At 36.0% G+C, this 15,596-nt stretch overlaps 1 protein-coding gene across 2 annotated transcripts in view; it reads right to left on the bottom strand.

The window, feature by feature from the left end:
- The window catches only part of MED23 (mediator complex subunit 23), a 40,162-nt gene that overhangs the window by 19,762 nt on the left and 4,804 nt on the right, over positions 1–15,596 (bottom strand). The window contains exons 5-13 of one of the 2 annotated variants that reach the window (XM_082047341.1): positions 15,404–15,515; positions 14,556–14,654; positions 13,523–13,624; positions 12,693–12,762; positions 11,086–11,198; positions 9,766–9,861; positions 9,179–9,196; positions 2,365–2,565; positions 717–860 (exon numbers count right to left, since the gene is read on the bottom strand). In XM_082047341.1, the coding sequence (XP_081903467.1) occupies positions 717–860; positions 2,365–2,565; positions 9,179–9,196; positions 9,766–9,861; positions 11,086–11,198; positions 12,693–12,762; positions 13,523–13,624; positions 14,556–14,654; positions 15,404–15,515 (955 nt within the window). The remainder of the gene's footprint in view (positions 1–716; positions 861–2,364; positions 2,566–9,178; positions 9,197–9,765; positions 9,862–11,085; positions 11,199–12,692; positions 12,763–13,522; positions 13,625–14,555; positions 14,655–15,403; positions 15,516–15,596) is intronic. The other variant, XM_082047342.1, reaches the window with a different exon arrangement.

Below are 15,596 nucleotides of genomic sequence, written 5' to 3'. Positions count from 1 at the left end.
TATTTTGTGCTGACAAAAGCAATTGAGAGCTTGTGAAAGAAACTGTACTGAAGAATTTCTGTGGATCAAAAACAACTTAAGAGGGGGGAAAATTGCTACATATCAGTTTGGTACAGCACACATTTGTGTTAACATATCTACTGACCCAAAATGGAAGGTAGTATGATAATAGCAATCAATAAGAACTTCATGCTGACAACACTGTCATGATGGAAGCTTAAGAACTTCCCCTAACTCCCCCTTCCTCAGGAACCTTCATTCTAAAAGAATGTACAAAGCATGACTAGGATTTGATTTACTACTGCCCAATGAATTTTAAGTAACCATTAATAAAAAACAAATTTAAAGTGCCTTGTTCAGTTCTTCGCACCCAAAAGCGTCTCTCAGTGTAAAATTCCACATTATTCCTTAATAGTATCCTCAGCGCTTTAATAAACTCCTCAAAACCTTAGTCAAACCAAAGTGAAGGAGGACAGGGGTTAACAAAAGTCTTTTTTGCTCCTAAAACCGTGGCACAAATGTGGTTACTAGAAAAATATATCTATATCTATATATGTAGGAAATCCTGAAAAACAAATAATTTAATTATGATACATCTATCTCCAACTATGGAGCACACTGCTGTAACAGTGACTTAAGACTGATACTAATACAGACATAGGAAGGTCTCAGGTTGAATTAAAAATAGAACTTTTAATTTCAGAGAAAAGACTTACTTCTTTCTCAGGATATAGGAGATCAAAAAGCTTCATAACTGGGAGGAAGTCAGCCAGCGCATTCTTCTGGATGCTGCCAGAGATGAACTGGAGAAGCACCCACATCAGATGGTCTCTTCCTTTAATGAGACCACGGCCTGCCAACTGCAAAAACACTCAATAACAGACAAATACTGTATGCTGAAGAAAAATCACTGCAAAGATTCCTATAAAAGCAGAAGGGCAGACTAAAACAGTTCCAGCAGAGATTACTGGCAATTTTATCGCAGGGCTGAGGCAGAAATGTACATCATGTTCCACCTGAACAGGAGAAGAAGCTTCCATACTTTGAGGGTGCCAGAGCACTGGAACAGGCTGCCCAGAGAGGCTGTGGAGTCTCCTTCCCTGGACACATTCAAAACCCTCCTGGACACCTTCCTGTGCGATCTGCTCTGGTGAACCTGCTTTAGCGGGTGGGTTGGACTAGATACCTCCAGAGGTCCCTTCCAACCCCAACCATGCTGTGATTCTGTTTTCAGAAAGATGGCCAATGGGTGCATTAGTTGTAACACAGACACAAACTCTGGGAGGGCCACAAAAGTTAATGGCAAAATTTAAAATGTACTTAGGTCTTGAGGATTACTGTTTTGAAAAATCAGCAACTCCTAAATATTGGACTTAAAACATCAGGTTGTAGCCCTGTAGTCAAATACAGTATTGCCATAGCAGGCCACAGGTTTTTTATATCAGCCCTACCTATAAAGTAAAATCTCTGAACCAGAACAACCTGGGCTTGATTCATCTGGATGTGGTAGGGTATTTTTTTGCTTTTTAGCTTTATCTGTAACAGTAATTCCCTAGTAACCAGTACTCTACTCTTAACCCCTAGTCTTATCTAGCTTGCTTTAGTTTTAGATTAGATTTGTGCAATCGTGTTGTATAGTGCCTATTGTCTCAATTGGTCATTAACAGTAATGAAAGGAATGCAGCCCTGGTAAAACTTATTTCAGGGATATCAAAAAGATATCAAAGAGAACTAGAATCCATCACAAGTAAAACATAATATACATAGTATATTTTGATGAAACACAAAACTGTGGACAAACAAAGATGAAGTAATACATAGTGTATGTTAGAAACTGTAAATACTGGAAGAGGTGAATACTGGAAAGTGTATCGGTTCTAATGGAATTATTTTTAGCAATTAACAATAATTTCAGACTGCGATTGCCAATATCACTGTAATTGGACAAATGGTCTTCTATTAGATTGCTTTGATTATATTGATTAGACAACCAAACTATAAGCTTTTGCATCCATTTACATGGATGTTTCTTTAGCTCACAAACTGAACAGGGAGTCTGCTCTATTTGAAGCTTAGTTGTAAACTGGACGCAACAGCAGAGTGCTCAGATCTTCTGAATCATGCCAGCTTATCTCCTTATTCTAGCACATATACTAGCACATTTTGAATCCAAATGTAACTGAATACACTGGAAACAGACCTAGATCACAGCGATGTAACTTGAGAATTTGACTTACTTTTACAGAGCAAATGATAAAAAATTTGTTACGCACAAGGCACTTCTTGCATGGAGGACTGACCTTTTTTTACAATCTCTTTTTTTAAAATCTCTCTTACCAACTGTGAGTGATACAAACAATTTACCTTTTGATGGAGTGACAGGACCATATGAGGAAAACTTGCAAACTGAAAGAGCACAAAGAAAATGAGCTGGCTGGAGAGATGCTGCCACAGAAGCTGACTGGTTCCACCATCATCAAACTTCTCTTCAGTCTCAGACCGTTCCATGGCATACACCACAAGATCCACCAGCTGGTCCTCCAGCACAGGGCAGCGCTGCTTGTGCTGTAAGGCAGAGATCAGATACAGTATTCCAAAAGCCTTGCCATTAACTTCACAACTTGTACAGTTGCAGTTACAGTACAGTATTTTGACAGAAGGCTGGGAAGCATGAAATGAAGTCTGAACTTAAGTTAAGGATAAGCCAGGGTATTAAAGCTGCACTATGTTACAGGTCTCGATGATTTTTACATTTTTTCACACATTTACATAATTCCCTACTCAGGTCCAAAACACAAACCATCAATGCACAACTAACATCTGGTGGTTTAGTTTGTTATTTTTAATAAATAAATGCAGAATGCTATTTCTCTGATCTTGCATTAATGGAAAAAGAAGTCCATTCCTTCAACAAGCTGGTGAGGGCTCTTTTGTTTGTGTGGGTTTGTTTGTTTGCTTGGGTTTGGGTTTGTTTGTGGGTTTGTCCTTTTTCATCTTCCCTTTTTTCTCCTTTAAAGTACATTTCAAAGGTAGGGATCACCATAACGAAAAAGATATATCAATTATACCGCCAAACCCAGAGGAAATACCCCAATATATGATACAGGTGTTTAATGACTATTCATAATGGCTATTTTTCACTCTCATTTTGGGCTCACCTACAATTAGCAGCAGAATTAAAATCTGGTTAATATCCCTATAATTAGGTGCTGTCCTACTGACACAGCACCACCTGGTGTAAGACAAGATCAAAGAGACTTGAAAATTAATCTGATAAAAATAACTTATGTTCTACATATCGTGAATAGAACAGAAACTGCATACCATAGCAATGAGCTCTTTAGATATTCAATTTAGACCGCCACAATCTCTGCAGTGAGCCAGGCAAACACAGAAATGATTTAAAATACACACCTTCCCTGATGACTTTTAATAATGATCAAGTAAGGAATGCATTATATATTCAGATACCTATGTTAGTACAGATGTATCTAAAGCAGACCCATTAACCAGTGGTTTGGAACTCAGATTATTAATCTTCAATTTACGATCATCAAGTATAATGTCGCATATCGCAAGTTCTTTAGTGCAACCACCTTTTCTGACCCTGCACTTGTATAGTTATACTGGTACAAAGCACTAAGGACAAAAAGCTGTGTCAAATTTAACTTATTTCAGACAGTGCTAGCACCTCAGAAATAATCTAAAATAACTGAACCCCTGTTTGTTTCTTTACAATCTCTATTCAGGAATGGTCACATTTATTTATTTAGTTGTTTGTTTATTCTTTACACCTCATGCCTGTAACATAATGCAGCCTTAAAGAAAACATTATTACTTCAATGATACAAAAGAAAAGGAACTGAGCTGCTCAAACACTAATAATGAAAATGCAGTATCCCTTTCTAGAGGCAAAAAGCTGTATGTAAAAAATCGTTTTCAAAATTCACCCAAATACTCAAAAAAACATTTGAGGGATGCCTTAGATTAGTTCTTTGGCTTACTAGTCAGGCAGCCTAAAAAACCCCTTTTAATTAATAAAGAAATAATAAAAGGAAAGAGAGATGCTGAAAGGAGATGCTTGTTCTACCTTCATCGATGGTAGTCTTTTCCATGAAAAAAGAGATTCTCTTCAATTCAAAATAAAATGCAAGAACGGGAAAAGTTGACAAAATACAGTGAACAGCATCCCCTGTTGCATGCTCTTCGCCAGCTCAAAACTGCAAAAAACTACAATTCTAGCTGTGCTTTCTTGAAGCATGCTTAACACAAACCTTTCACTAAACCAGAAAGCATCAATTACAGTTTCACCTCTTCCTCCAGGACGCAATGCTATTATCATGGATTAACCACGTTACAGGTTTACACAGAGCAGTAATAACATCACCAGTTGAGAGTACTTTGGTTTTTATTTGTGGTTTTTTCCCCCTCCCAAAGCAACTAATTATGAAGCAGAGCAGGGTGCAACAGACAACACTACAGACTAGTTTATAATCCAGCATGCAAAACTACTATGTACAGGGCTTGAAATTTAATAGTGTGCTAAGCACTGGGTTAATGTCCAAAAGCCTAATCATGTCAGGCTACATTAATTTAGGATAAGGTTATTCAAAGAATACAACAGGAAAATATTGCTGTTAAAAAGAAAGCCAGAATTTCCAGTAGGAATTTTCACTGTTCTGAATAATTCTAAGATTCGAAAAGTCTAGGAGCCAGGAAATTAAAAAAAAAAGAATTAACTCTTTTATTCTGAAAATCATGCTTTTATTGTTTTAAGAACAATTTTAAATGAGAAATATAGCAATACTTCACATTCTATCTTAATTAATTTAATTTTCTGGGATTTTTTTTTTCTGTATTTTCAGTGTATATATATATATTCTTGCATAATTTTTTTCCTATAGTTTTGAAACACTCAAAATACTAAGCTGCACAAGAATTTGCAGGATTGGGGCCTTGTGTTATCAGTTACTCAAACTGAAAGAACATCTTGGTATATACTGAGATGAATAAAAATGTTGTTGAGAACTGATACTCCTCACAAATAAGCAGGAATTCATGTTTTGGCATGGCTTACACAAAACAGCAACAAAAAAGTTTGGGATAATATATGGAAAAATATAGCATTAAAAACCACTATGCTTTTTTCCTAAAGAGAACATTATTCAAATTATTGTAATTTGGTGATATAAATATATATTCGCCATTTTGCCCTGAAAATTATATTTTACAAATTGACAAATACATAATCTTGTTGAAAACATTATTAAATCATAAAGAAATAAGGAAGGGGGAAAAGCGCTTCCTTGATAACTTGATACTAAAACTTCTCTTGAGATCAGCCCTCTGATGGACTAGTGGTACTTTTTTCAGCGGATTAAAGCATCCACTGGTTTTGCAGCGGGGGGGTGGGGTGTGGTGTTTTTTTTGGCTGGTTGGTTGGTTTGTTGTTTTGGTTTTGCTGTGGTTAGTTTTGTTTGTTTGTTGTTTTGTTTTGTTTGGGTGGTTTTGGTGGATTGGAGAGTGGGGTGGGTAGTTAAGTGTTCCCTGAAAGAAAAATATTTTAAGAAGTCAGTATGGCTAGCTGGAAGCTATTATAGTTTTTTAATATTTTAAGTAAACAACATTTAGCTCAAAAATATTTAATAAATATCTACACTTAAGAAACTGAAGACCAAACCACAGAGCCTAAGATGCCTGCAGGAGTAAACTGCACCTCCTTAAGTCCTATTCCAAATGTGTAAGCTAAATGCCTGAAGTAGTTAATACAAGACAGAACTCTGGGCCTCCTCTCACCTCCTTTTTCCAAAAGCTGTATACTCCCCAGACACAAAACCTTAAAGTTTATTGTTTATATTGCACCTGACTATTTCTACCAAGTTTGGTGGGAACTCTCAAGTTTTCCTCATTAAGAACCAAAGTTTTAACAGGGAAGTTGCACTCAAGTGTTCTCAACACACACTCTTACAATCAGAAATATATAAAAAATAATCATACCCATTAATTACTTTGCCATGTTAATACTAATAATATTGGACAGCAAGTTCCAAGCATAAAGCTAGAATATTTAAAAAATAAAAGGGAAAAGAAAGTGAATTTTTTAATATTGCATTATGTCATTCCTTTCACTTAATGCTTACACAGTTCATGGACAGACATGAAATAAACATCATCTTCCCCAAGCAAACTACCCTGCTTTGTAGCTAGAATAGCATATAACTACATATTCACTTGAACAGAGTATGGTATAGGTAATTTCCTACTCAAAGCTGCAGATCACCACTGCTGGTTTAAAAGGTGACCAGTTAAATACACTGTGTAAAGAGCAATAACATTAATACAATAGCTGCTAATTAAAAGTTTGTTTACATTATAGGAACAAGACACCTGAAAATTACCTCCCCTCTCTCAAACATCTCCCAACACAGAGAAATCAGTTTAACACAGTTTTTCATTGTTTAGAGGACTGCAATACCACCCAGACTGCAATTATGCAAGTGAACATGCCATATTAAGTCTGTACATGTAGAGAAGGTAAAGATACAAACCAAAATGTTCAAAATTATTTCACATCCTAGACATAACTAAAGCTCAATCTTAAGAATCAACTGAGAAGATCTATAAACCAAACCTTAATTTGGTGTCAGTGTATTAAGACACTTTGAACTGTTCATCATTTTCCAAAAAACAGATTGTTACATACCTCAACAAATTATTTAAAAGATAATGAAGTACTGGGAGTATCACCACAGCTAACAGCAGAATATAAATTGACATAGAACCACAGAATCATTTTGGTTGGAAAAGACCCTTAAGATCACCAAATCCAACCATAAACCATGATAACATACATGATAAAACACAATTCAAATATCTACTTCTTATAGACCAGTTCCAACAGGTATACAAGGGAAGGTAACTATTCCACACAGAAGTAAACCATAGCAAAAAATAAAAATCCCCAGACTCCAACAGAAGGAACATTTTGAAGCCCATATTACTACATCTAGACTCAACACCATATACTTGATCAAGGTATTAGAAAACCTCAACCCACAACAAAACTTCAAATCCTGAAAGGAACACATGAATCTATAAACATACCAAATTTTACCTTCATTTTTCACTCTGCAAGGTTAACAGGACAGTTGGATTTGTATTTTTTTTTAATACAACTCAAAGATGGTTTGAGTGAGCCGTTTTCTAACACAGATCTGCTTGGTTAAGATTGAACCAGAACGTTTCACTGCTCCTCTTCAAGAATATTTGAGAACTGGGACAAATATGGCTGAACCATACCTAGTTTGTGATGTCAAAAGATTCAAATGAAGGCTCCAATCCTGCAACTGGATCTGTGTTAGTAGTTGATAGGGCATACAAGCAGCTTCATATAAATAATAAATGATCATAAATAAATAATGATCATTGCTTTAAGGTGTTTCTGTATTTATTTTGAAACAAACTTAGCACTATTTGCATTTCTAAGTGTCTTCTATTATACTGACAATTCAAAATTATCAGTCATTTTACTGAAAGCATTGATACAGTTACCTAACTTCTGAAAACCATGCTACTATTTTTTATCAAGCAGCTATATTAACAAATTCAACTATAACATGAAGTTAATTTGTACCTAAAAGCAAGTAAAATGTTTATGTTTTCCACAGTTTGTTTAAATGGAACATTACTTTCTGTTCTATAACACTACACCACCCTACTCTATATTTATATTCCTAACTCACAAGTTTTCAACAGCCCAAACATCTTTATGCTGGTGTAACTGCAGTCATACAGCTATAGTTCATGTTCTGTCAGCATTTCCTTTACAAGCTACATTCTTCAAATTTGTTCCTTGGCCATTAAAATTCACACCAGGTTGAAACTTTGTGTGGGAATTCCTATACTAGCAAACAAATTTTAAGAAGTATAGTTCAACGTATTTCATCACTTCATTTAAATTTTCTTTGATTACTTTAAGAGGACAGTAAAGTAGTTCAAAACTAGCATTTTTACCATCAGTGTTTTTTGACCTGAAGGCACAGACCACCCATAGTTAGAAGAATAAAATGGGTTCAATATATTTTTTTGTCTATATCTTGTATTATTTACCAGCTACAAGATACATAGAGGAATTTGTTAACTGAATGTAGACACAGAAGTAGACACAGAATACAAATACTACTCATTTCAACACTAAACCTAGCAGCTCTTTCCCGAAGGTTTAACATCTCAGCTGCCTTAAGTCTCAAATACAGGACTGTCATATACAATACAGAGTACTGTTTGCCAAGATGTAGGAATCTGCACATTCAGTTATCTTGTCCCAATCCAGAAAAAGCACTGGTGTATTTCATTTACAGTGGGAAATGTACACAAGGTTTCAGGATCATGTAAATTTTATAGTCAAGTTACAAATCTGAAAAAAGTTTCTTAAATGGAAACACTGACACAACCTTCACTATAGTATTGCAAACAGCAACGCTATTTTATAAATCTTAAGCAATTTTTTTTAAAGTAGGTGTGGAATTGATTATTGTAGCAAGAGATCAACTATATTTATACTCATAATTTCAAATTTCAAGCAGAAGTCCACTTGATTAATTTGCTTAGGTGACTTTATTTAAACAAGTAATCAAATTTTAAGGAACTGCTTTTCACACAGCATCCTGCACCACCTTTCTTTTACCTAGCTTGGAGAATATTATAATTGTCTGTTTGGAAGGTTTTTACACAGGCTTCCTAATGATAAGAAAATTCCACTAGTAAAGCTGCTGGTTTTTTGGCTTTTTTTTATTTTAGACAATGATGTATTTACAGCTTTGTAATTTTACAATCAAGTGCAGCAGATATTTTTTCACACGCATAAGGAAAGAAATTTTGAACTAAGAATCTCTCCTCATCTGAAAATTCCAGCAGACAAAGTAAAAGTTCTTATGACTGGTAAGGGAAATGGTAGCAGTCCACTACAACCAAAATTTTAGGATGAAAGGACCACTGACTGTCAGCGTTATGCTACATCTCTCATATCTCTGGAGGTATGTAGTAAGAATTTGCCCTTGAGTCATGGTCCTGCCAATTTCAAGCCCTGACTGTACATATATTCTCTAACTGGAATCAGTGGCTACAAAGCGGCCAGCGTATCGTTAGTCACAATACAACAGTAAGGTTGTGAACATACCTGAGCAATGTTCAAGGTCTAGAGCATTGGAGGATGGGCAGGACAAGACAGGACAGAACAAAAATAAAGGAAGAAAAAAAGAAAAGACAAAACAGTGACTATGAGGCCAGCCTCAAGGATCCCCAAGTCAGACTAAGCCCTCCCATCCTAACGTATAAAAAGAAAAAATCTAACAAAACAAATCCCAGCTTTTCACTATTCTACTACTATAACATGCCAATATAACAAAGAACAACAGTGCTTTAAAAACTAATAACATGAACAATAACCACTTTTATTGTTTGACCTAGCAGTCTCTTACTGTCTGTCAAAGGTGTACTTGAGGCTGGCCTTATAGGAAAAAAAAGCAATGCAAAAAAAAAATCATATTTTAAATCTCTACTTTTCAATTTAACATTCGTAAAGCAATATACAAATGATAGGAACAACAGTGTCCAATTAACCTAATATGATCTCATAAAAAAAAAAAAATCACCACTCTTTGGACCTTAACTGTTTTGCTTAGTTAGCTATAGCAAAGAAAAGAGAAAAAGAATAGTGCAGATTCTATGCAGAATTAAATCACATGTTACAGCACAGTACAGTACCTGCTTATTCAGACCTAGCATATTGCAGACCATATCCCTTGAATACGGTTGTTCCAGCACATATCTCAACAAAGCAGTCTGTGGCTCAAACAGATCCTTTTAAAAAAAAAAAAAAGGGCAATCACATACAAACATATATTGCCTCAAGATTATGCTTAACACTGAGTTTACGTTTAATTAAGTTAATGTAAGAATGAATACTTAATTTATGTTGATATATATTATCTGGCACATCTTTTTGCTCTCTGATGCCCAAAAGAAAGGAGGAAACAATCACAGTTCTTCCAAAGTGGCAGATTTCATGGGAACTGAGTAGAAGAACATTCTTTAGCAAATAAAAGGATGGCACACTTTTTGAAACAGCCTTAAAATACTGGAAGACCACCAAGAACTCAGGGGAAGCCAGGTAAGACGACTGATGAAGCACATGACCAAGATGCATAAAAATCATGAGCAGTATGAAGAAAGTAGATACGGAACAAATGCTCACGGTATCTTCTAACAGCTGAGGCACTTTAAAGAAAAACATCATCTGAAGCTACGTTCAAAACAAACAGAAGCAGCTGATTCCTCACACAACATGAGGTTGAAATGTGGAAGTCCTTATCAAAGGGATGTTGAGGATGCTAAAAGCTTACATAGGCTCAAGAAGAGACTAAACAAATATTTGAAAGAGGAAGGTTTAGTGAATATATAGAAACTAAATCTGCCTCAGGAAACACTCAAAATGTAAACGGCTGTAGAGTGTGAACACTACATTTGCCATTAGATATAATATCTTTATATCCTTCCTTGGAAACCTAGAATAGCAAAATGGGAATGCTGGGCAAGGTGAATTTTTGTCCTGATCTTTTAGAGTTCTTAAATTCTTTCAGTAGATCACTATTTCACATTCGGAGTTTTAACTTTAAATAATTTAACTATTATTTAAGTTTGAACTGTAAAATTATCTTTCCTATAGAACAACAATGAGCACAGAAAAGAAGAAATTACCTTCCCATTCTCTTCCACCTCTCCAGTGCTAAACTAATTTTCCAATCAATTCTCTACTCTCACTTGCTTCTACACACGCACACATCCACAAAGCACATTAAACATCTCTTCAACATCCTTGGCAGCAGGTATACCAAACACTACTCTAATGGTCCTTTGCATACAGCTTGAAAACATTGAAATATATAATAAAGTGAAAACATCTACGTCCTCAGTGTTAGCCTAGCTGGAATAATAGGATATTCACAGTTGAATTTCCTTCCCCAAGTATATAAAAGATTCGTATTCATTTAATATAACATGTTTAAGAAGCTTAATAAGGCATACCTTATCATATGGTAAAAGACCTTTCAAAGGAAAACGAAGGGTTGTAGGATCCAGCTTCCATGAGTTACACATGGCACCTGAGTTATTTACCACAGGAAGAAGACTACAGCGACCTACATGCAATGAAACATCATAAATTCTAAAAGAGTGAACCTGGCCTATTGTTTAAACATTCTGATGCAAAAACTGGCCTTAGCCACTTTCATGCTCTCCTTAAATTTCCACTCTCTAAAGCTTTTTACCATAGGATTGCTTCAGGATCGTATTATTTTTCTAACTAACCTTCAACTAATATCTAAGGAGTAAAATCCCCATATGTTCAGACTGGGTACACGGAAAATAAAAACATTTGCAAATATTAATCTAAAAGTAACTAACCTTTTAGGATACCAGAAGACTATTCCATTGCTACTGCTTGACCTATGGATTTGATTTTGCTACACTGACCCTTTCCACAAAGAAAACAGTATTACTAATCTAAGTATATAATCGAGTCTTTCAATTTTCCTTCATTCATCCTGCAAGAAAACCATGGGCAGAATTCTGTTCATTAAACTAGTCAAATACAAGCATCTGTACTCCAGTAACAGTCAGTGGGGATCTAGTCAATTTAATTAGTGTAGGCCAATGTGATTCAGCTGATCACACATGAGAAGTTTTTTTGTAGGGTAAATTTAGACTTGTTAGTCAGCACAGATTAGACACACAGGATTTATTTCAGTTGCTTAAACAGGTATCTGAACTGAGCTCCTAGTGCACCTGTATATCAGCATCTAAATTTAGGTGCCTCAACTTTGACCTAAATCTCACTCTGAGTTCAAATTCCATTACTTCTATTGTCTAGACTGGCCATATTACTATCAGATAAAACAAGCAGTAAATAAATATTTCTTTGTCCCCTGCAACCATATCTATACAGATAATTTACACATCCAAACTTGTAAAAATCTGTGTATGATCCCTGCAAGTCATATGCATAAAACCTATATCACACTTTTGACAGAAGAATAACTACATGTTTCTGAAACACAAAATGCTTTGGAGCATTACAGATGAATTTACATTCTTAACCTCTGCACTGAGGAAGCACAGTTGAATTAAACCTTCCTCAGATCAAAGATATAAAGCAGCTGTTATTAAGCTACTTAATTCTCAAAGTAAACAGAAGACATTTTTGTCCTTTTCAAGAAAAAATGCAGCAAGAATCACAATTAATACAGCCATATTTTAGTTTTCAGGTTTCTAGCAATAAGCAACAGTGAGTTTTTCCTTCACAGAAGAGGAGTGGCAGTACTCATCTGAGCTAGGAAATGTTCACACAGAAGCCTGCAACAATGGGGATAAGGCTGAGCAGCTACAAAAGCTGCAATGGAAATAAGTCAGAAAATACCCTCTGACTAACATGCCAGTGGATCTATATTAACTCAAAATCTTTGAGCATAGATTTTCTTAATGTCTACTGTAGTTAGAAACTATATGGCCATGTAACAAGTAGTACACTTCCACTACCAGCTTAGATTAATACATGCCCCAAAACACTCTCATACATAAAAAAGTTCAACATAAATTAATTTATTTTGAAGTCATTCATGAAATCATTCTCTTACCACAAATGGAATTTATTCTTGCTGTAGGTCTGAAAGTATCCACAAAATCCGATACCAAATTACCTAGTAACTGGGTGAGAAGAGGAGAAAAAAGATCAGTTAAAGGTTTAAGTCAGAGATACCAACAAGAAATATTTAAGACTTAAAACCAGTTTATACGTTTCAATAAAATACACAGGAATCTACTAAAATAACCAGCTTCCTTCAGAAAAATCATCCAGAACCTCAAACTACAAAACCAAAAATGTGACCTTAATAAAGAAGGGGTAGGATGCACTTCTCAGTTTGCATTCGAAAGAGAGTTTATATAGTAACTGTTTCTCTTATGTGTACTGTATTATTTCAGTGCACACCATATGTGTACTGTATTATTTCAGTGCACACCATTTAGTAACAGATGACTTAAGACAAGCTTTAGAATTTCTGTTCATAACAAATCTGTTTGCCTCTGGATAACAATTCCACAAAGACAAAGCACGCAGATTAGTACACCCTGGATTAAATATTGGCTCAAAAGTCAGTAAGAGTTTTCCCATTAATTCAAGGGAGTCAAGATTTTATCCTTTTCCCAACACCTACTTATTTTAACAGAATATAAAATTAAAAACTGAATCAACATTACATTCTTGTTGGAAACAATGACCACTTTCATTGCACCAGAGCCGCAAATTATTTTGTATAACTGAATTTAAATAAAAACACTGGTCAGCTATTTAAAGCCATTTTTCTTACCTCGAAACCACAGAGAAAGCACAAACTTAAAAAAAAAAATCATTTTGTTTTGCATGGAACAATACTCCATATTACACGATTTGATATTTTATCATTACCCAATGGGGAAGTTTTCCTTCAGGATATAGTTTTCTGATTTCTGTAACTGCAAAGTAGGCAGGTAGCAAACATGCATTTCTTTCCAAAATGTAGGCTACCACCTATAAATAAAAACATACATCAGTGTAAAGGACTTTGGATATGGTAAACAAAGGTATCATCTGTCTACTAGTCTGAGGCAGCCCATGAAAATCACAGAATGGTTTGGGTTGGAAGGGACCTTAAAGATCATCTAATTCCAACCTCCCTGCCATGGGCAGGGACATCTTCCACTAGACCAAGCTGCTCAAAGCCCCATCACATCTGGCCTTGAATGTCTCCAGGGACGGGGCATCCACAGCTTCTCTGGGCAGCCTGTTCCAATGCCTCACCACCCTCATGGTGAAGAATTTTTTTCTTATATCTCATCTAAATCTACCCTCTTTCAGTTTAAAGCCATCACCCCTTGTCATATCACTACATGCTCTTGTAAAAAGTCCCTCTCCAGCTTTTTTGTAGACCTCCTTTAGGTACTGGAAGGCTGCTATAAGGTGTCCCCAGCACCCTCTCTTCTCTAGGCTGAACAACCCCAATTCTCTCAGCCTGTCCTCCTCTGGACCCACTCCAACAGGTCCATGTCCTTCTTATATTGGGAGCCCCAGAGCTGGATGCAGTACTCCAGGTGGGGTCTCTTGAGAGTAGAGCAGAGGGACACAATCATCTCCCTTGACCTGCTGGTCCCTTCTTTTGATGCAGCCCAGGATACGATTTGGTCATACTGAACCTCTCATCAACGTTACGGGCAAGTCAAACATTGGGCCTGACTCTCCTTTTAGGGATTTTAGGGTTTATCTACAACATCCCCCAAAAGCTCTTCGTTTACTGTATAAAATAGAATTACAAAAAATAATTAGAGCATAAAGAATAAGTCTCTGCAGTTGAACTGTACCAACTCTCAAACAGAGCCATCCCAGCAATCAGAAATTCATAGATGACAAAGGAATGAGGTCTGTCTTCCTCTATAGTGATAAGACAGAAAATTCAGGTAGGTACCTCTCTTGCTGCTAAAAGCTGCTGTACAACAGCTGAGCTCACAGTGTTTGGAATTGTTAAGATTTTCTCTAGGATCACTTTCAACAGATCACGCACACCCTAAAAGAAAGCACATAAAATTAACCTTCACAGACATTTCTGGCAGAAAGATTATGCAATCAATATGGTCAGGCAATAATCTGACAGACAGATCAGATGTTTGTTGCTAAGTGTCAGAAGACAGAATGCTACTGAGAATGTGAACACTAATCACATTAAACTCCGTACGGAACTTCTCAATCTTAGCATACCCTAGATGAGAAAATACCTTGAAATTCTGATGTGCATCCAGAGACATCCACCCTGTGATGACTTGTACAGACTGACCAAAGTTCAATGTTGTATGTTTTTTTGCTCTAACCCACCCACCAATGCTGGTGAGATTGTTCTCTGCAAGAGATACATGGTTTCCTACTCCTGTCAGAGTTGCACCCTGCCAAAGACACAGCTTGCAGGATCATTGTCCTGTGAACAACAGGAGTCAGCGCAGATGCAGTAACTTCAGCCTTAATGCTTAATAGTATTACTTTTCCATGTGTACCATTTCTGTACCTGCATTAGAGTTACTTAACTTTTAACTGAGAGAGGGATGAAAGATGACTGTGTGGTAGAGAAAGGAAGAGTTACATTGTCCATGCAGAATTATCTATTAAACTATGAAAAAGCATTAAAAGTAGTCTCATGGAATCATCTTTTTCTTCCATAATCAAAGCAGACTTTGAAACACTGGATGTCTCTGACATAAAATCATAAAAACAAAGCCAGGAATAATGTGTCTTATCAGGAGGAAAGGAATGGGAGGACGATACCTTATAGTCTACACCTCCAATAATCTTCCGGATCAATTTAAATGTTAATGCCCACAACTGTGTCCTTTCCCATTCAAGTGTATCGGAGTTTATCAGAGATTCGCAAACCATCCTAGCAGAAGGAGACAATGCAAGAAAGAATGACAGATGACAAGCACATGCTTTTCAGCAATAATTTTTATAATGTCAACTT

Source organism: Streptopelia decaocto (genome assembly GCF_964273445.1).
Source record: "Streptopelia decaocto genome assembly, chromosome: 3".
Taxonomy (NCBI): Eukaryota; Metazoa; Chordata; class Aves; order Columbiformes; family Columbidae; genus Streptopelia; species Streptopelia decaocto.
This window is presented reverse-complemented; position numbering and strand designations above follow the sequence as displayed.